The following is a 20,104-nucleotide window of genomic DNA, read 5'->3' on the forward strand; positions in this document are numbered from 1 at the left end:
TTCAAATCACAATTTTATTTGGCCCCAAATCTTGACTTTTTAAGTGTTGCCATTACATGTCATGCTTTTCCTTCCTTTTTTCCTTTTTAAAAAAAAAAAATCCCTTATAATATTTTCATGCTCAGAAACCTGACGGACATATAACAGGGCAAGAACTGCAACGCATTCTAAATTGCATGGTTGTAAAAATAAGTGATTCAGAATTCAAAGAACTAATGCGAATACTTGACCCTGGGTGCACCGGATGTGTCAACGTCAGCAAGCTTATTGGGCTAATTGAACAGAACCCTAAGGTGAGTTTTGCCACAACTTCACATTTCCTTTTCTTTTTACGGCAGGAAACTTCAGTGTTGTTAGTGAAATAAGAGATGCAGGTGAAATGTGGTTTAAAGAACTGAATGACTGCACATTTTCCACCAGAGTTAATTTTCATTTTAAGTAAGAGTTGTGTTTAAAAGCTGTTTGATTTTAACTTTTAGTTTCTAAACCTGGATTCAATCCCCGGGTTGGGAAGATCCCCTGAAGAAGGGAAAGGCTACCCACTCCAGTATTCTGGCCTGGAGAATTCCGTGGACTACAGTCCATGGGGTCGCAAAGAGTCGGACACAACTGAGCAGCTTTCACTTTTCTGAATCTCACTGACGGATGAACTTTGACATTTCCAAAAACTTTTCCTTGAATGGCAGCACGTGATACACTAGATATGACCCCTTTTCACAGCATTTCAATAGCACTGCTAGAACCTGCCTGCCCACGCAGGAGATGTAAGAGATGCAGTTTTAATCCCTGGGTCGGGAAGATCCCCCTAGAGGAGGGCACGGCGACCCACTTCAGTATTCTTGCCTGGAGAATCCCATGGACAGAGGAGCCTGGCGGGCTACAGTCCATGGGGTCGCAAAGAGTCAGACTTGACTGAAGCAACTTAGCATGCATGCATTTGCAATGAAACAAAACACAACAGCTGCTTATTGCCTCTAGTGGCAAACACTTCTGATATTTATTTCTTTTAGTTGAAAAGTTGATAGTTTTGTTACTATTAATCCTTCTATAACTTTAATAGCTATTTAGTATTTTAAAATTTTAAGAACTTTGAAAAAATCAGATTAGTTTCAGATAATGCGTGCCATAGACATTAGCAGAGTCTCATTGAAATGTCTGTTAAAGATTTCTTTTTACCAGGTACAGGTTAGCTTTTAGTTTAAATATTATGGTTTGTGTGCATTCATGGTAAGTTGCTTCAGTTGTGTCCGACTCTTTGGGAACCCACAGACTCCTGTGACCACCAGCCTCCTTTGTCCATGGGATTCTCCAGGCAAGGACACTGGAGTGGGTTGCCATGCCCTCCTCCAGGGGATCTTCCTGACCCAGGGATCAAACCCACGTCTCTTACATCTCCTGCATTGGCAGGCAGGTTCTTTACTACTGGTGCCACCTGAGAAGCCCACCTTGTGCACATCCTAACCCACGTCACTGGGTCCTTCTTGAGCTGTTTCAGAGTGAGTCCCAGAGTCCTTTCACTTGCAGAAACAGAGAACTGCAGCTTCTCCAGAGCTCCCCGGTGAGACAGAGACTGTGTGGGCTTTTGTGCATCATCGCCTCTGCCCATCACCACAACTCTGCACATCTTTGTTGTTCAGTTGCTCAGTCGTGTACGAGTCTTTTTGACCCCATGGACTGTGGCATGCCAGGCTTCCCTGTCCCTTACCATCTCCGGGAGCTTGCTCAAGCTCATGTCCATTCAATTAGTGATGCCATCCAACCATCTCATCCTCTGTTGTCCCCTTCTCTTCCTGTCCTCAATCTTTCCCAGCATCAGGGTCTTTTCCAATGAGTTGGCTCTTCCCATCAGGTGGTCAAAGTATTGGGACTTCAGCTTTAGTATCAGTCCTTCCAATGACTATTCAGGCATGATTTCTTTTAGGATTGACTGCACATAGCCATCCTTTTTCCTCTTTCTTTTTTAATCAATCCAATTTTTTTTTCTTTAAAAACAAAACTGTAGACATGTGAGAGTGTGTTTTCCACGTGGCCAGCAGCGTAGTCTCTGCCTGCTCTAGATCAGACTCTGTCTGCCTCCGGGCTTCCAGCCCTCTAATGACTGTAGGCTTGTGGATAAAGCAGGACGTCCCAACGTGGTTGATGAGGTGCCTCGTGGTCCAGCCTGGCCGCCTCTCACGGGGTCTCCTCGCCATCACACTGCCAGGTCCTCAGGCTCCCCAGGCTCCCTCCACCAACCTCAGCACCGCAGCTCCTGCCAGGATCCCCTTCCCACTCCCTTGTCCGGAGTCCTTCAGTAGGTCTCAGCCTTCCCAGCGATCCCCCGGACCCCTCTGACAAAGCCAACCTTGCAGTCATCAACCTCACACACCTGTACCGGCCACAGGGTCACGTTTGTGTCATGATAATTGTTGTGCCTCTAGGAAGGCGGAGACTTCTCTGTTTTCACTGCCAGCGGTACCCTCAAGCATAGTCCAGTGCTAGGCATCCTCACAAAGCAGTGTGTTGAGTGAATGTTAATATAAACAAATGGATTAGAAACACTGGAACACAGAGATGTGCAAATAGAAGAAAATTAAGACCACCGCTAATTCTGTCATGGAGGAATTGTGTTACGTTTTTACTCACCCTTGCATATTCTTCCAAACCTTTATACCATTATATACACACACACTATTTTTTGCAACTTTATTGAGATATAATTGATATATGAAAGTACACAATTTAATATACAGTATACAATTTGATGAGCTGGATATATGTATTTATATATATTTTCATATATGATATCTATTTTATTTTAAAATGAGATAGGTAATTAGTGACTTTTAAATTTATCATCAGTTAACATGTTGTTAACCCTCAGTGTCAGTAAAAATTCTGCTATGTAATATTAAAAGATACAGAGTATTCCCCTTTGTTATAATCTAGGTGTTCATTATTTAATTTCTAGGTGATGGATTTTTTTCATGTTTGTTGTACTTTTTAAAATAAGCACAAACTGAATGTTGTTATCCTCGTTTCCAGATGGGGCCTGGGGGGCAGACACACCTGCTCAAGGTCTAAACTATCGGCTAATCAGGGACAAAACTGACAGCTCAAAGTCCATCTGCCTGCTAAGCTCCCACTGCCTCTATGAGTGATTTGTATTTATACACATTTTCTCTTTCCCAATCAGCTGCACAAAATACCCGCCTATAAAGACACCAAGGTGCCTTTCTTCCTGGCTTGGGATTCAGTAAGTAACGCTATCCTATGTGGCCCCAGGGTGCTACCTCCCACCCCAGGTTACAAACATGCCACTTGGTAAATAAAATTTGTTTTTTCCTGGTAGGTGGAAGAAATTATTCATGACTCGATTGCTAAGAATATATCAGCTTTCTGTAATATGCTGCGGTCATATGACCTCGGAGACACAGGACTCATTGGGCGAAATAATTTCAAGAAAATCATGCGCATATTCTGCCCATTTTTAACAACTGAACATTTAGTGAAGTAAGTTTTCAGGTAACAGAATTAGTTCATGTCACATTTTCCTTAAAGTCTGTTTGATAATTCTAAACCTTTTTCTACATGTTTTCTGCCATGTTAGTAGGTAGTATTGGTAATAGCTTCTAATTATTGAGCCTGTACTAAGCCTTGAACGTTGGTTGAGAACCTGGCATATATACTATATGATTGAGTCCTCACCACCAGTGTGTAAGGTTGCACTACAACTCCTTTTCCTGAACAAGGAGATGGAGGCCTGAAGAAGTTCAGTGACTCCTTGGAGACACACGGGAGTGAGCCGTGGAGCCTGGGTCCCATCCTGGTCGCCGTGACTCGTACGGTCTTCATCTTCATACTGTTTTATCTCCCAGGGTATCTGGCTGTGACCAACCAGCCCATAAATGGTAGCCCGATTTATAGTTTATACATATAATTTATAGTTCATTTTAGTTTAAAACTTACTTTGTGGTAGCTGAGCCGAAGCTGGAGGGGACAGGGATACTAGAGAAAGAAGAGAAGAGTGTCCTGAAGGCTCCATGGGTCCTGCCTGGTGTCCCTTCCCCTCTCCACGTGGAGGGGCTCACCCCCTGCGGCGTTCCCTCACTGCAGATGACCTTGGCAACCTGCAGGGTTGGAGGAGGGGCAGAGGACCGTGGGGCCGGCTGCTTCCGGTGGTCTGGGCAGCAGAGGAACCGCCTGGTGACTCTGGACGGGGAGGCTGAGGGCCGAGGGCGGAGGGGATCTCCGGGGATGCCCGGGGCTGCTCGAGCCGTCAGGTGGGAGAGACACAGGGCCACTGAGGGAGCAGAGGAGCTGGCCAGCCGGGGGTGAAAGCACCAGAAAAGGAGCTGCAGGAAGACGTGGGGCTCAGAGAGGAGTCCGGGCCAGGACGAGACCCCGGCGTCCTCCTCACACCAGCTGTTTGCTCGTTCATTTGTTCGACAAGCATTTGTCTGGGTCGGCGGTGGACTGGCTGGCTGAGGTGAGCGGGCCTCGGGGAGGACCTGAGAGCACCTCCAGGCAACCAGGGCCCCAGCTGGTCCCGCAGCAGAGGAGGCCGAGGAGGTCGGGGCGATGGGACCGGATGGGGGTGCCTGAGGCTAAGGGGGCAGGGAGTCTCAGGGAGCAGGGGGCCAGGGAGGTCAGAGGTCACAGAGAAAGCAAGTGGGGTGAGCAGTTCGGTGGGGGGAGACCCAGCAGGTCCTCGGGATGTGTGTGGAGTAGAGAGGGTAGGGTCAGGAAGGGAGTCACCTGGCTTCACAGACAGGCTCTGGTGTGCCTGTGGGCTGGGAGAAGCCAGAGACTGCAGCCAGCATCTGGAAAGGAAAAGCAGATGGAGCCAGGGTGGGAAGAGGGGTCGTGGGGGGCGGGTGCTGACCTAGGAGTCCCCCCTCCGGACTTCTCAGCACAGGGGTAGGCGAGATCGTCAGCTGAGGGGGGAGGCCGCAGGTGGAATAGGAGGCTTGGGAGTTGTTAAAGGTTCGCAGCAGCTTCCAAGGGCCAACAGAGGGGAACCTCTTGAGGTCTCCGTTTACTTGTCCCTAAAAAGAAGATGTTGCCCAATGGCGTTCATGTTCTACCTGAGTACACTTTATTTTCTTTATATCAACTCCTCTTTTTCTGAAGTATATTAATTTTTTTTTTGAAAAGGCTTTTCTTACATGTAAAAACAGCATCACTCACTGTAAAGAGGTTACACTAAGTCTGCCTTTCATGAAAACAGTATGATTAAATCCTAATGAGATGTCTCTATTTGCCAAAGGCTCTGAGCAGAAGGCTTGCTATTGCTTTGTTAAAATGTAGGTTAATATGTAGAAAAAAATTATAAGTTATGTTCGATACCACTTGAAGTAAAAGAAATGCAAATTTGCAAACACGTGGAAAGACAGAGCAGGAAGGAGGAGAAAGTGGTTCTCGCATGTGTGCTGGTGGGTGGGTAAAGGACAAAGCCTCTTGGAAAGCAGTTTGGTGTAACAAGGGGCTTCCCTGGTGGCTCAGATGGTAAAGAATCTGTCTGCAATGTGGGAGACCTGGGTTTGATCCCTGGGTGGGAAAGATCCCTGGAGAAGGGAATGGCTACCCACTGCAGAATTCTTGCTTGGAGAATCCCATGGACAGAGGAGCCTGGCAGGCCCCAGTCTATGGGGTTGCAAAGAGTTAGACATGACTGAGTGACTAACACTTTCACTTTTTTCACTTCAGTGTGATAAGAACCACCCCCTGCCCACTTTGTTGCTGTGGTTCTTCTAGGAATACGTACTGGGAATACATGTGGAGGTTCAGGGTGTGTTTGGAGTACCACTGGCTGAACTGCCAGGGGTGTGGGTTGGGGCGGGGTGGGCAGGAAGTGAGGATGAATCCAAGCTTCTGGCTTAAGCACCTGGGCACTCAGGATTGTCATCTGAGCGGGGGGAGGCTGAGGGGGACAGTTTCCAGGGGTAGAAATCAGCAGTTTCATTTTAGACATGCTAACTTGGAAAGGAGATTGGTGGACCTCTCACCACCCAGAGTGGCAGGTCACTCTATTTGCCTCCTTCTCCACCTTCCCCCGACCTGCACCCCTCCCCCCAGCTACTCTCTACCTGTCACCAGCTCTCTACCTGTCACCCAGCTCTCTCCCTGTCACCACTGTCTGTCACCCAGCTCTCTCCCTGTCACCAGCTCTCTCCCTGTCACCACTCTCTCCCTGTCACCAGCTCTCTCCCTGTCACCACTCTCTACCTGTCACCAGCTCTCTCCCTGTCACCACTCTCTCCCTGTCACCAGCTCTCTCCCTGTCACCACTCTCTCCCTGTCACCAGCTCTCTCCCTGTCACCACTCTCTCCCTGTCACCAGCTCCCTACCTGTCACCACTCTCTACCTGTCACCAGCTCTCTCCCTGTCACCACTCTCTCCCTGTCACCACTCTCTCCCTGTCACCAGCTCTCTCCCTGTCACCACTCTCTCCCTGTCACCAGCTCTCTCCCTGTCACCACTGTCTCCCTGTCACCAGCTCTCTCCCTGTCACCACTCTCTCCCTGTCACCAGCTCTCTCCCTGTCACCAGCTCTCTCCCTGTCACCAGCTCCCTACCTGTCACCACTCTCTACCTGTCACCACTCTCTCCCTGTCACCACTCCCTGTCACCACTTCCTACCTGTCACCAGCTCTCTCCCTGTCACCACTCTCTCCCTGTCACCCAGCTCTCTCCCTGTCACCAGCTCTCCCCCTGTCACCAGCTCTCTCCCTGTCACCACTCTCTCCCTGTCACCACTCTCTCCCTGTCACCAGCTCTCTCCCTGTCACCACTCTCTCCCTGTCACCAGCTCTCTCCCTGTCACCACTCTCTCCCTGTCACCAGCTCTCTCCCTGTCACCACTCTCTCCCTGTCACCCAGCTCTCCACCTGTCACCAGCTCTCCCCCTGTCACCAGCTCTCTCCCTGTCACCACTCTCTCCCTGTCACCACTCTCTCCCTGTCACCAGCTCTCTCCCTGTCACCACTCTCTCCCTGTCACCAGCTCTCTCCCTGTCACCACTCTCTCCCTGTCACCAGCTCTCTCCCTGTCACCACTTTCTCCCTGTCACCAGCTCTCTCCCTGTCACCACTCTCTCCCTGTCACCCAGCTCTCTACCTGTCACCAGCTCTCCCCCTGTCACCAGCTCTCTCCCTGTCACCACTCTCTCCCTGTCACCCAGCTCTCTCCCTGTCACCACTCTCTCCCTGTCACCAGCTCTCTCCCTGTCACCAGCTCTCTCCCTGTCACCACTCTCTCCCTGTCACCCAGCTCTCTACCTGTCACCAGCTCTCTCCCTGTCACCAGCTCTCTCCCTGTCACCACTCTCTCCCTGTCACCAGCTCTCTCCCTGTCACCACTCTCTCCCTGTCACCACTCTCTCCCTGTCACCAGCTCTCTCCCTGTCACCACTCTCACCCTGTCACCCAGCTCTCTGCCTGTCACCACTCTCTCCCTGTCACCACTCTCTCCCTGTCACCAGCTCTCTCCCTGTCATCTCTCTCCCTGTCACCAGCTCTCTCCCTGTCACCAGCTCTCTCCCTGTCACCACTCTCTCCCTGTCACCAGCTCTCTCCCTGTCACCACTCTCTCCCTGTCACCACTCTCTCCCTGTCACCAGCTCTCTCCCTGTCACCACTCTCTCCCTGTCACCCAGCTCTCTACCTGTCACCAGCTCTCCCCCTGTCACCAGCTCTCTCCCTGTCACCACTCTCTCCCTGTCACCCAGCTCTCTCCCTGTCACCACTCTCTCCCTGTCACCAGCTCTCTCCCTGTCATCTCTCTCCCTGTCACCAGCTCTCTCCCTGTCACCACTCTCACCCTGTCACCAGCTCCCTACCTGTCACCACTCTCTCCCTGTCACCAGCTCTCTGCCTGTCACCAGCTCTCTCCCTGTCACCAGCTCTCTCCCTGTCACCCAGCTCTCTCCCTGTCACCCAGCTCTCTCCCTGTCAACACTCTCTCCCTGTCAACACTCTCTCCCTGTCACCAGCTCTCTCCCTGTCACCACTCTCTCCCTGTCACCAGCTCTCTGCCTGTCACCAGCTCTCTCCCTGTCACCAGCTCTCTCCCTGTCACCACTCTCTCCCTGTCACCCAGCTCTCTCCCTGTCAACACTCTCTCCCTGTCACCAGCTCTCTCCCTGTCACCAGCTCTCTCCCTGTCACCACTCTCTCCCTGTCACCAGCTCTCTCCCTGTCACCAGCTCTCTCCCTGTCACTAGCTCCCTACCTGTCACCACTCTCTACCTGTCACCACTCTCTCCCTGTCACCACTCCCTGTCACCACTTCCTACCTGTCACCACTCTCTCCCTGTCACCAGCTCTCTCCCTGTCACCACTCTCTCCCTGTCACCACTCTCTCCCTGTCACCAGCTCTCTCCCTGTCACCACTCTCTCCCTGTCACCCAGCTCTCTCCCTGTCACCACTCTCACCCTGTCACCAGCTCCCTACCTGTCACCACTCTCTCCCTGTCACCAGCTCTCTGCCTGTCACCAGCTCTCTCCCTGTCACCAGCTCTCTCCCTGTCACCCAGCTCTCTCCCTGTCACCCAGCTCTCTCCCTGTCAACACTCTCTCCCTGTCACCACTCTCTCCCTGTCACCAGCTCTCTCCCTGTCACCACTCTCTCCCTGTCACCAGCTCTCTGCCTGTCACCAGCTCTCTCCCTGTCACCAGCTCTCTCCCTGTCACCCAGCTCTCTCCCTGTCAACACTCTCTCCCTGTCAACACTCTCTCCCTGTCACCAGCTCTCTCCCTGTCACCAGCTCTTTCCCTGTCACCACTCTCTCCCTGTCACCACTCTCTCCCTGTCACCACTCTCTCCCTGTCACCAGCTCCACTTTTCATGGCTCTTGTCATTTGTTTATGTTTACTACCCATGCCACCCACCAAGGATGTAAAACGTGTAGACTTTGTCTCTTCCTCCTGAAGCCCGAGTACCTAGCAGTGGAAGAGTGCCTGGCTTGTGGACAGGACATCTTAAATGTCAAGCGAGGAAATGAATGAATGAGTGAGTGAACTTCAGTGGGTTGATCATGCAATCACCTGGATTTTTGAGATGGAAGCCTCTCTATCTCTTCTCCATTATGTAACCAGTCTTTGTCTAAACTACAAAGTGAAATCACTCAGTCGTGTCCGACTCTCTGTGACCCCATGGACTGTAGCCCACAAGGCTCCTCTGTCCATGGGATTTTCCAGGCAAGAGTACTGGAGTGGGTTTCCATTTCCTTCTCCAGGGGATCTTCCCAACCCAGGGATTGAACCCGGGTCTCCCGCATTGGAGGCAGATGCTTCACCATCTGAGCCACCAGGGAAGTCCTACAGAGATGGTCATGTTAAAACCCTGCTTGAAGCACTCGGGGGTCCTCTGGCCATTAGGAAAATACCAGCTGCTTTAACAGACTGTGGCTTCCTGGCCCCTCAGGACCCTCAAGCCCCTCTGGAGCTCGGGCTCTGTAGCCAGAAGGCCTGGGTTCAAATCCCAGCTCAGCCGTGAACAAGCTGTGAACTGGGGCAAGTGCTGAGCATGAGAGTTGTGGTGAGGCTCAAATGAGGTGATAGACACAAAGCCTGTCACCCAGGGTCAAGCCCACGGGGAGCTCTCATTCTCTGCGGCCATTCCTGCATGATGCAGCTCAGCGAGGCTGACGCTGAGCTCTCTGCTGTCTCCGGGTTTTCAGATGATCTGTTCCCTCCTTTCAGAATGAGCACTTTCCCAGCCTCTTGCAGCTCCGTGAGGTGGGCATTGCTCTGCATTGGGAGCGTGGAGTCTTAACCCCTAGACCACCAGGGAAGTCTCAAGCTAACCCATATTTAAATAATACAATTGGAAGAAGTCCATCAAGTATATATATCTCCATGAACCCATCACAAGCTGTCAATCCAGACACTAAACTTTTTCACCATCCTTAAAGCTTCCTTGTGCCCTTTGCAATCCCTCTCTTCCACCCACCTGGCACCATGTCACTACAGATGACATGGCATTTTCTAGGATTCTCTGTGAAGGCAAGCCTACAAGATGCCAGGTTTTTATTCACCAAGCCTAATGTCTATGTGGCTCACTGGCACTGTTTTGTGTATCCACAGTTGGTTCTTGTTCATTGTGGAGTAGACTTCTGTTTTATGGCCTTCCCCAGCCTTGTGGGTCCACTCATCTACTGATGGGCATTTGGTTTGTTCCCAGTTTTTGCTCTTACAATGAAAGCCACATGTATTATACAAGTCTTTGTGCAGACATACGTTTTTGTTTCTTCCAGTTAAGTGCCTACGGGTGGGACAGCTGGTTCCTCTGATGACTATACGTTCGGTTGCCCTACTGTCTTCCAAAGTGGGAGCGCCGTCCCGCACTCCACCAGCCATGGAGGAGGCCTGTAGCCACTCACCTTCTTGCAGACACTTGGTAGACTCGGCCTTATTTCAGCTGTTCTAATGGGCGTGTTCTAATTATTTTTAAAATCCAGACTCTGCAGTAAGTTTCAGGATACTGCTTCAGGAAGAATCCTTTACAAGAAACTTTTGGCATGCCTAGGAATTAATCGCCCGCCCACTGTCTCTCCAGTTCCCGTGCCAAAGGGTCAACTGTTAAATGAACATCTTCAAAAAGAGGAGCAGCCGCTGCCAGACCTTTCTGAGAGGTAAAACAAAAGGAAAGCATGTATTAAAGCTGCGGTGCCCTACTGTAGGATACATTAGTTGCTCAGTCGTGCCCGACTCTTTGCAACCCCGTGGACAGTAGTCCACTGTAGCGCGCCAGTCTCTTCTGTCCGTGGAATTCGACTGCAAGGTAGACAGTAAATATTTGTTGACAAAAATGAGTATTTAAATATTTTAGGATTTAAATAAGAAAGATGGCAAATGATTAATGCAGTGACTAGAGTCAGGGAGTTTTAGAGCAAGCAGAGACCTTAGGAATATACTGCACTGACTTATTAATTCTAGCATTCAGAGCACTGAGACCTGAGAGGAGGTTTGGGGACTTGCCACACAGTATTTGGGCTTCTCAGGGGGCCCTAGTCGTAAAGAACCCGCCTGCCAGTGCAGGAGATGTGGGTTCAATCCCTGGGTCAGGAAGATACCCTGGAGAAGGAAATGGCAACCCACTCCAATGGAATCCCATGGACAGAGGAGCCAGCGGGCTACACTCCACAGGGTCACAAAGAGTTGGACACAAATGAGAGCGACTTTGCGTGCTCAGATTATTCACAAACTTAGTGGATACCGTGGGGGAAGGGCCCAGGACTTTCAACTCCCAAAGAACCCATCTGCCACTCAACTATTACCTCCCTGCAGTCACACTTACTTTTCTCCAGAGTTGGAGCTTCCTTAGTGCTGTATAATATTTATTGCAAAATATACTCATCACACTGGTTAACATTTTCTAACATGAATGATAAAATTACTTAAATGATGGCCAAATTGAATTGTAACAGTAAAACATACTTAGTAAATCCATTAAAAGTCAGACTGATGAATTTTCTAGCCCTTCATTTTGAAAAATATAGGTTTAGTCTAATGAAAAGATATTATTTTAACTTGCTTGTTCTATAGCTTATAATAAATCCATAAGGAAAGGTAAAATGTAGAACTAATCGGCCGACTTCACTTTGTCATATCCCCTTTTAAAAAATTCTTAAGTGTAGAGCAATGGGAATATTTTAATACTAAGGTGATGAAATTTGAATATCTGGGCACTTTAATAGTAGCTGCTTTATAGATGAGTAGAAAGATGGTATTTTAAGAGAAAGGTAAAATATTCTATGAAGAGCTACGTCTGCCTCCCAAAAAAGCAGTGAAAGAAGTACTAGCAATTTAGCATTTCATCAAACGTGGGCATTCTTGGACATCTCTTAGAGCTGACAGAAGCAGCAGGTGAGGAGTCGAAGTCCGTTCTCAGGACCATCTCATGGCTATCAAAATGAGGTCTCGGAGACTGCAGGAGGGCTGGAGAATAATTATCCTTCAAAGACACATACATTCTCACACTCAGACACAGAGCACACCGCATAAGATCTGCATTATATAAATTAAATGGATTTTGTGAGTCAACTTGGGTTAACTGTGGACATCCCTTCCTTCCCATGGCTGTCTGATGATCTTTGATCTGGTTACCACGAAGCAGCCTGTTTAATTTTAAGGTGGTGTAGCAGGCTCTGACTTTGCATTTTCCCAGTTCATTAAAGTTTCCTTTTTCAGCCCTGTCTTCCCACTCCCACGCCAGATTCAGCCAGCTCAAAGCACAGCTGAAAACCTCAGGGGCGACACCAGCCCCTGCCCTGAAGCTCCCCGCCCTGGCCTGCTGCCTTGTGCTGGGACCTGGGCCGGGGAGGGGGAGCTTACCTGACACGGTGACACAGAACAGCAGGCCTGGCTCTGAAGCAACGAGCCATGGGCGTCTAAGAAGTCCCCAAGTCACTCCCTTGACCTCAGCATCTGTCTGCTCATTTGTGGAAAGGGGATGGAAAACCCCCGTGTTGTCCTGGGTTGAACCATAATCGGGTGAGGTCGTAGCAGGGGTCCCCAACCTCCGGGACCATGCCTGGTGATCTGAGGTGGAGCCGATGTAATAACAATAGAAGTAAAGTGCACAATAAATGCAGTGAGCTTGATTCACCCCCAAATCACCCCTCCCCCATTCCGTGGAAAAATTTGTCTTCCACAAAACTGGTCCCTGGTGCCACAAAAGGTTGGGGGCCGCTGGCTTCTAGAAAGCGTGCTGCTGCACCTCTGTGTCTGCTTTGATTTTAGAGCCAAGCCCGCTGAGAGCCAAGCAGCCATGACCAGGAGCATGACCAAGGGTGAAGTCATTGAGAAGCTCAAAAGCTGCATACGGCAGCAGGACCCAGCCTTCAGAAAACGGTTTCTTGACTTCACCACGGAGCCTAATGGCAAAATTAACACACGTGACTTCAAGAAGGTAGGAGAGTAAGGTTTCTCTGCGTTTCTGCGTTTCCTCCTTTCCTGAAGGAAGTTCAGTTGTCTTACGGTGCTACCAGGCTCCAAAGGCACAAGCATTAAGTTTTTTTTTCAGTCAGGGTTTATTTCAGGGCAAAACGGATTCATTTCTAGGCATCTTCCGGCGATGTAAAAGGATTCTTCTGGCCAAAAATGTCCTTGGCAACTTACTTCAGAATACGCTTCTGATGTGAATGCGGCCAGTTTTTGATAGTTAAGTTTTCAAAACAAAGGGTTCATCGGTGCTTTCCTTGGCCGTCCCCTGAGGACCGGGACCCGTGTGCGCGGTGGGGTGGTGGTGGGGGTGCGGGGCGAGGCTGCCCAGGCACCCCCCAGCCCTGCGCCAGCGAGGGGTTCCTGAGATGCTGTGATCAGAGAGCTGTGGTTTGTTCCTCAAGAAAGTGGGGGGAAAAAACTGGCAGTGAAAACGGGAAGCTCAGAGTGCTGATTTGCATGTGTTTATGGGAATTGATGAGGTTCATGCCAGAAAGAACTCACTTTGAAGGGTTCTGCACAGACTTCTTAGGAATGAATTTGAATGATTGCTTAAAATTCCTATTGTGATCCCCGTAGTTCATCATCTGCAGCTATTTTTAAGGGACACCTTGCCGTTACGTCGTAGTGTCCATGTGGACACCTTCAGAAGAAGGCAGTGAAATATATTTCCAAGAAGAGAAATAATCATACTAGCAGCTGCAGTTTATCTAGTGCCTGCCTCCGTGCCAGGCGCTGAAATGGGCTCCGTCCGAATCTCATTTCCAAGCCTCTCGGCAGCAGTGTGGGGGGGTGGGGGTGAAGGAGGGGCTGGGGCGGGGGAGGGATTAGATGGCTGTGGAAACAGTCCGGACCTCCCCTTCCCCAAGCAAGATACACGGACGTGCAGGATCTATATTTGTGAGCCTAAGGGGCCCCTTGAGGAGACATGGGGTTAATGGGTAAGGGAGAGGAAAGAGTCAAGGATGGTTCTTCGAATTCTGGTTGGGGGGACCAGGAACTGATAACCAGCCATCGCCGACTCTGACGAGAGCGACTTCAGTGGCTAAATGGGCAGGAATCATGGAACTCTCCCAGGGCCTGGTCTCGGGTTCCACCCCGAATCACCTGGCAAATGGGGCCTCTTTTTTTTTTTTTTAAGTTAAAAGTTTTTATTTTTGTTTGTGCTGGGTCTTCATTGCTGCGCAGGCTTTATCTAGTTACAGCAAGTAGGAGCTGCTCTCCAGCTGCGGTGCATGGGCTTCTCATTGTTGAAACCACTGGTGGCTTCTCTTGTTGAGGAGCACAGGCTCTAGGCTGCGTGGACTCCAGGAGTTGCAGCTCGCAGGCTCCAGGGCACAGGATCACCTGTTGTGGCGCTCAGGCTTAGTTGCCGCATGGCCACAGCGTGTAGGATCTTCCTGGATGGGGATCCAACCTAGGTCCCCCGCATCGGCAGGTGGGTTTTTAACTACCGGGCCCGAAGGGAAGTCCCTAGTTCATTTCTTTATTCTGCCTGTTTATCTTCCTCCAGTAAAAACATATGCTCCAAAGGTAGACATTTTTATCTCTTTTGGACAGGGATGCATTCCAGTACTTGGCACGCGGTAGGGCCCAGAGGACATTTGCTGGATGAACAGGTGAAGCTAAAGAGTTAACTAGAATCCCCAGGGGAGCCTAAAGGGCCACCACCTGCGGAGTGAGGCAAGCAGGCGCTTCAGAAGCCAGTTGGGATTCCTAAACGTGAAACTGGCTCCCCTCTGCACCTGGCGAACCCACCCTGGCCCCCTTCTCTGCCCCCTGCCTGTCTCTGCGTTCCAGCCAAGCGGGGGGCAGCTGCAGCTCTGCTCTTGCTTCCCGGTGGTACCTGCACGCTTCTCCCCTCCCTGGTTCCTGGCTTCCTGGAGACAGCCAGTGGGCGGCAGGGGCTGCAGAAGAAAACAGAAAACACTAGAGGGTGGAGATGCAGGGAGAGAAGTCTGTTGTTTCAGGAGACTTAGCAACCAGTTCACTGCGAACACAATTAGGGAGGTATTCTACTGGCTTCCCTCCTAGTGACTTGTTGGGTTTAACCTTTTAAAACCTCCTGTTGTGACCAGTCGTTTAACTTGAAGATCAATAATCATGGGGTGACTTTCAACAGTCTGCTGGGGACCCAGATTTCAACTCTATAGGCTGGTAACCTCAAAGCATTATGTAAATGTAAATTTTCAGTGTTAAATTATTTATCAATGAGAGCGATTCTACCACTGGTGAAGTCAGAGCTGGGAAAATCGTGGGCTTATACTGTAGAAAGAAACCAGAATTTAGATTGGACAGAATGCAAGGCATCCAGATGTTAAAGGTTTGGGAATACCCAACTTCATGGGCAAGGAAACCTTTGAAACCAACTCTTGTAGAGAGCTTTAAGCATTAATGGTGACTAATTCTGTAATGGGAATAATAGCGATGATAATAACCATGATAGTGCTGACCATTGCTGGAATAGTGATGGTATCACTACACTGGGCACTTACTGACTCTGCCAGTGTGCAGGCACCGGGCGTTGGTTCACAAGCTTTATTTGTAACTGTCGCAGGAGCCCCATGAGGTATAGATCACCTTACACCCGCTTCACAGGTGAGGAGACCAAAGCTTAGGACTTAAGATCATGGCTCAGCGTGGTCCAGCTGGTAAGCCATTCAGACACTCGGCTTTGAATCCATGCCAGTCCGTATCAGCCTCAGACCCCTGCCGGGTGTGACACTGGGTTGGTGGGTGTCACACAGGCTGTGTGCGTGCTTGCTCGCTCAGCCGTGTCTGACTCTTTGCGGCCCCATGGACTGGGGCCCTCCAGGCTCCTCTGTCTGTGGGATTTTCCAGGCAGGAATGTAGGAGTGGGTAGCCATTCCCTTCTCCAGGGCATCTTCTTGACTCAGGGATTGAACCTAGGTTTCCCACATTGCAGACAGATTCTTTACCTTCTGAGCCACCAGGGAAGCCCATATAGGCTAGCTGGGTACAACCGATGGTAGCTTTGAGGTTGGATCTGGCCTCAGAGTTTTGTGGGAAGGACATAATAAGAATGCCCCTCCACTTCTTCCTACCAGTTTGGTTGCGGGGAGGCAATGTTCTTGCCCTCTCTTCCCCCAGACCTCTGTCTCACCAGTTAGTAGTGCAGTGGCTGCAAGAGTTTCAAGCCCAGGGCACTGGGAGTGAAGCTCTAAGTCCTATTTACCCACTTGCCGAGTTCTGCATCTATGCACTTGTTCATCCTTTGAACACAGGCAGCGCTTCACCGTTGGCTTGAATACCTTGCAAACTATCACTTATAAAAATCACGGCAGATGGTGACTGCAGCCATGAAATTAAAAGACACTTGCTTCTTGGAAGAAAAGCTGTGACCAACCTAGACAGCGTATTAAAAAGCAGAGACATTACTTTGCCGACAAAGGTTCCATCTAGTCAGAGCTATGGTTTTTCCAGTAGTCATATACGGATGTTAGCGTTGGACCATAAAGAAAGCTGGGCGCCGAAGAACTGATGCTTTTGAACTGTGGTGTTGGAGAAGACTCTTGAGAGTCCCTTGGACTGCAAGGAGATCCAGCCAGGTTATCCTAAAGGAAATCAGTCCTGAACATTCATTGGAAGGACTGATGCTGAATCTGAAGCTGCAGTACTTTAACCACCTGATGCGAAGAACTGACTCATTGGAAAAGACCCTGATCCTGGGAAAGATTGAAGGCAGGAGGAGAAGGGGACAACAGAGGATGAGATGGTTGGATGACACCACCGACACAATGGACATGAGTCTAGCAAGCTCTGGGAGTTGGTGATGGACAGGAAAGCCTGGTGTGCTGCAGTTCATGGGGTCGCAGAGTCGGACACGACCGAGTGACTGAACTGAACTGAATACCTTGCACTCTAAATTAGAAGTGCTTTTTATTCTTAGCAGCCGTCACCTTCCCTGCGGTGGAGGCAGCAGGTGATGGGCTACACAGGTCCTCTTAGGAGAGAACCATGTGAATAGAATCCAGAGCCAGGTGGAAGCTGACAGGTCACTGTGTCCCTGCATGGTCTTTGCTAAGACTCTGTTACTTTTTTCACCTCACTGGTCAGGTAGCTTCTGTCTGTTATGCAAACTCTTATTTGTTAACTAGTAATTGAACTTTCCCCCTTTTCTCTCTTGAGTGTAGGAGATATCAGAGTTTCTGATTAGTGTGAGATAACCAGGGACCCCACACTGAGTTGAGAGCCCTGGTCGAGGCAGAGCTATTGGGGTTTTCATGAACTCATTGTGTTTTTCATGATTAAGTCTGCAATTTCCAATGTGGGAGGGAAAAGGACAGTTCTTTCTGGAATTGTACTAGCCCTAGTTGTGTATTTTGCATCATCCATTAAATCATTGTTCACAACAATCCTGTAACACGTATTCTTTCTCTCAGGAAACCCCCTCTTCTGCTTGATTGCTCTGGCCTCTGCACCACAAATCCTGTGACTTCCATGTATTTTTAACGTGTCGATTTATTTAAATAATGAGTCAAGAACTTGTAATGTTGCAGAAAACCATTTTTGGATTTTAGGATGATCTAGAATATTTATATTCCTTCTCTGGATACAGTTTCTCCCTTTCCCTATCCTTCATTTGCTTAATTAGCAGCAAACCCCCAAAACAGTAGCTTAACTTTTAAAAGTGGCTATTTTTCTCCTTTAAGAAAGGAGTCCAGAGGTTGTTGGTATAGGGTCAGTGCAGCAGCTCTACATTGTCTTCAGAAACCCAGGATGCTTCTAGCTTCTTACTCTTTCAGTCTTATCCTCATGTATGCAAGATAGCTGCTGGAACACCAGCTATCACACACATGTTTCAGGCACAAAGAAGGGAAAAGGGCAGGGCAAAGGCTTGAGCCAGGGAAGTCTTTCTTTTTTAAAGGGCTTTTTTGGAAGCTCCTCAGACTTAACATTTTGTTGTAATATATCATAAGCTTCCACTTACATATATGTATAAATATATATATATATATATACATACATATATATATATATATATATACATACACACACACACACACACATACAGACTTTTTGGCTGGGTACATTACTACCTCCATAAAAAGCAAGGTCCTGTTCCTATGGGAGAAGGAGAGAATACACATCAGGCAGGCAAAGACAACAGTCTCTGTCATCCTTTCTCTCGGTAAACATTGTGAGGGTGCCTGTTCCATACTTGGGATAGGACTAAGCCGCATGGGGAACATGAATAAAGCAGAAGTTTCATTGCTTGGGACTAGTGACCCATGGGGAACATAAAATGACTAAACACCCAAGGACACATAAGTCAAGATTAATCTAATTGAGTAATTAGACTAATTGAGCTATTCCATCCATCAGGAATTTGAGGGCAGCTTTACAATTCTGGTTCCCTGTAATTGGCTGTTCCTATTGGGAAATTGTTATTCTTCATCCTCAGTAAATACACTGAACATTGTTCAGCACACTGTTATTCTTTGTCCCTTTCCGGGAGTTCCAGCAGAGGCCCCGGCGACAGACACAGGCTGCAGAACTCATCAGCCAACACACACAGAGCCCCCAAGACGTGGATTAGGGAAGCCAGAGTCTGTAACAGCCCAGCCCAGTGTCCCAGATTCTTAGCAGCCTCGGCCCCTTACTTCTGCACCTTCCTGAAGGTGAGGACATCTTACCTTGCTTAGCAGGAGGTGAGCTTCCTCACTTCCTCCCAGCAGAGTAGCTTAAGCCCTTTGGGTGCTGGTCACACTCACATATCTGGGGAATGGGTACCCACCCCACTCACTGCCATCAATTCCTAATCCCACACAGTCTTCTCCAGCTAGGGACAGGGACCCTGATTAGATTAAACCTAGCCCCACAAACACCCTTGAGCATCTCTTGGCTGTTCCTTACCACTTCCTAATCTGACACATGTTTCAAGGGGGTGAACCAGTGGTGTGTTGAGGTCCCGCACATCTTCAGTTTTGTTGCTCCAAGCTCCATACACCATCAAAAGTCTGTATTTATTTCTCTATTTTCCAGCAATAACTCTCTTGACAGATGCCAAACCTGGAGCCTCTGGGCATCTGGCCGTGCCCAAATTGGCCAGTTCCTCCAGGGCCGGGCAGCTGCAGGCCCTCAGTGCCGATGGACCACACCTCTAGGGCTTTGTTTTTGCCTCTGTGTTCTCAGGGTCTTCCTCCCTGTTGGGCCTTTGTGTCTTAAGTTGGGAGACTTGCATCATCCTTTTTTAAGTTTTCAGTTCAGGTCATTAGACTCCAGCCCTGGCCCATTCCAGAGATCAGCACGTGTCTGGAGTGGGGAGCCAGACAGGCTCTGAGCCTGTCCCCCCATGTCTCCAGCTTCGCCACTCCAGCACCACATAACTAGTGAACGCTCTGCTGGAGTGGCTCTCTGTCTGGCCCAAACCTATTTCTCAGTCCAAAGTCTACTCCCAGAGGTGTCAGCTGTTCCCAGGGGAAATGCAATTGCCTAGTCTCAGTTTGACACTGAAAGTGTGAAAGTGAAAGTCGCTCAGTTGTGTCAGGCTCTGAATACTGGAGTGGGTAGCGTTTCCCTTCTCCAGGGGATCTTCCCAACCCAGAGATCAAACCCAGGTCTCCTGCATTGCGGGCAGATTCTTTACCAGCTAAGCCACAAGGGAAGCCCAAGAATACTGGAGTGGGTAGCCTATCCCCTCTCCAGCGGATCTTCCTGACCCAGGAATTGAACTGTGGTCTCCTGCACTGCAGGCAGATTCTTTACCAACTGAGCTATCAGGGAAGCCTTTGAGGCTGAAAGGTGAGTCCTTTCCACCTTGGGATTTTGGTTCCTTGAAACCTCATGGCTTTTTCAGCTTTCTGATACCTTTTTATAATTTTTACTTGATTTTTTTCTTAATTATTTTCATGGGGAATATTTGCTTGCTGTGAATTACTTCATCCTACCCAAATGCAGAAGTTGAGGTCTGTCAGTTTTCTCTTTTCAAAGTAACAACTTTATTTGACTTGTTATTTTCCTTTTCTATATTTGTTTTATATTTCTTTATTTCTGCTGTTACCTCTATTATTTTCTTCCTTCCACCTGCTAGGGATTTAGTTTGCTTTTCTTTTTCTAACTTCTGGAGATAGAATGTTAGATCATTGCTCTCCAGCCTTATCTCTCTAATGTGTGAGCTGATGGCTGTCCATGGTCCTCTGGGTGCAGCCTTAGC

At 49.1% G+C, this 20,104-nt stretch overlaps 1 protein-coding gene across 1 annotated transcript in view; it reads left to right on the forward strand.

Moving 5' to 3' along the window:
• The window catches only part of EFCAB6 (EF-hand calcium binding domain 6), a 245,902-nt gene that overhangs the window by 116,591 nt on the left and 109,207 nt on the right, over positions 1–20,104 (forward strand). Inside the window, exons 13-17 of the mRNA XM_061124022.1 lie at positions 126–293; positions 3,176–3,235; positions 3,332–3,492; positions 10,443–10,616; positions 12,727–12,895. Of these exons, the coding sequence (XP_060980005.1) occupies positions 126–293; positions 3,176–3,235; positions 3,332–3,492; positions 10,443–10,616; positions 12,727–12,895 (732 nt within the window). The remainder of the gene's footprint in view (positions 1–125; positions 294–3,175; positions 3,236–3,331; positions 3,493–10,442; positions 10,617–12,726; positions 12,896–20,104) is intronic.

This window comes from Dama dama, chromosome 22 (assembly GCF_033118175.1).
Source record: "Dama dama isolate Ldn47 chromosome 22, ASM3311817v1, whole genome shotgun sequence".
Taxonomy (NCBI): Eukaryota; Metazoa; Chordata; class Mammalia; order Artiodactyla; family Cervidae; genus Dama; species Dama dama.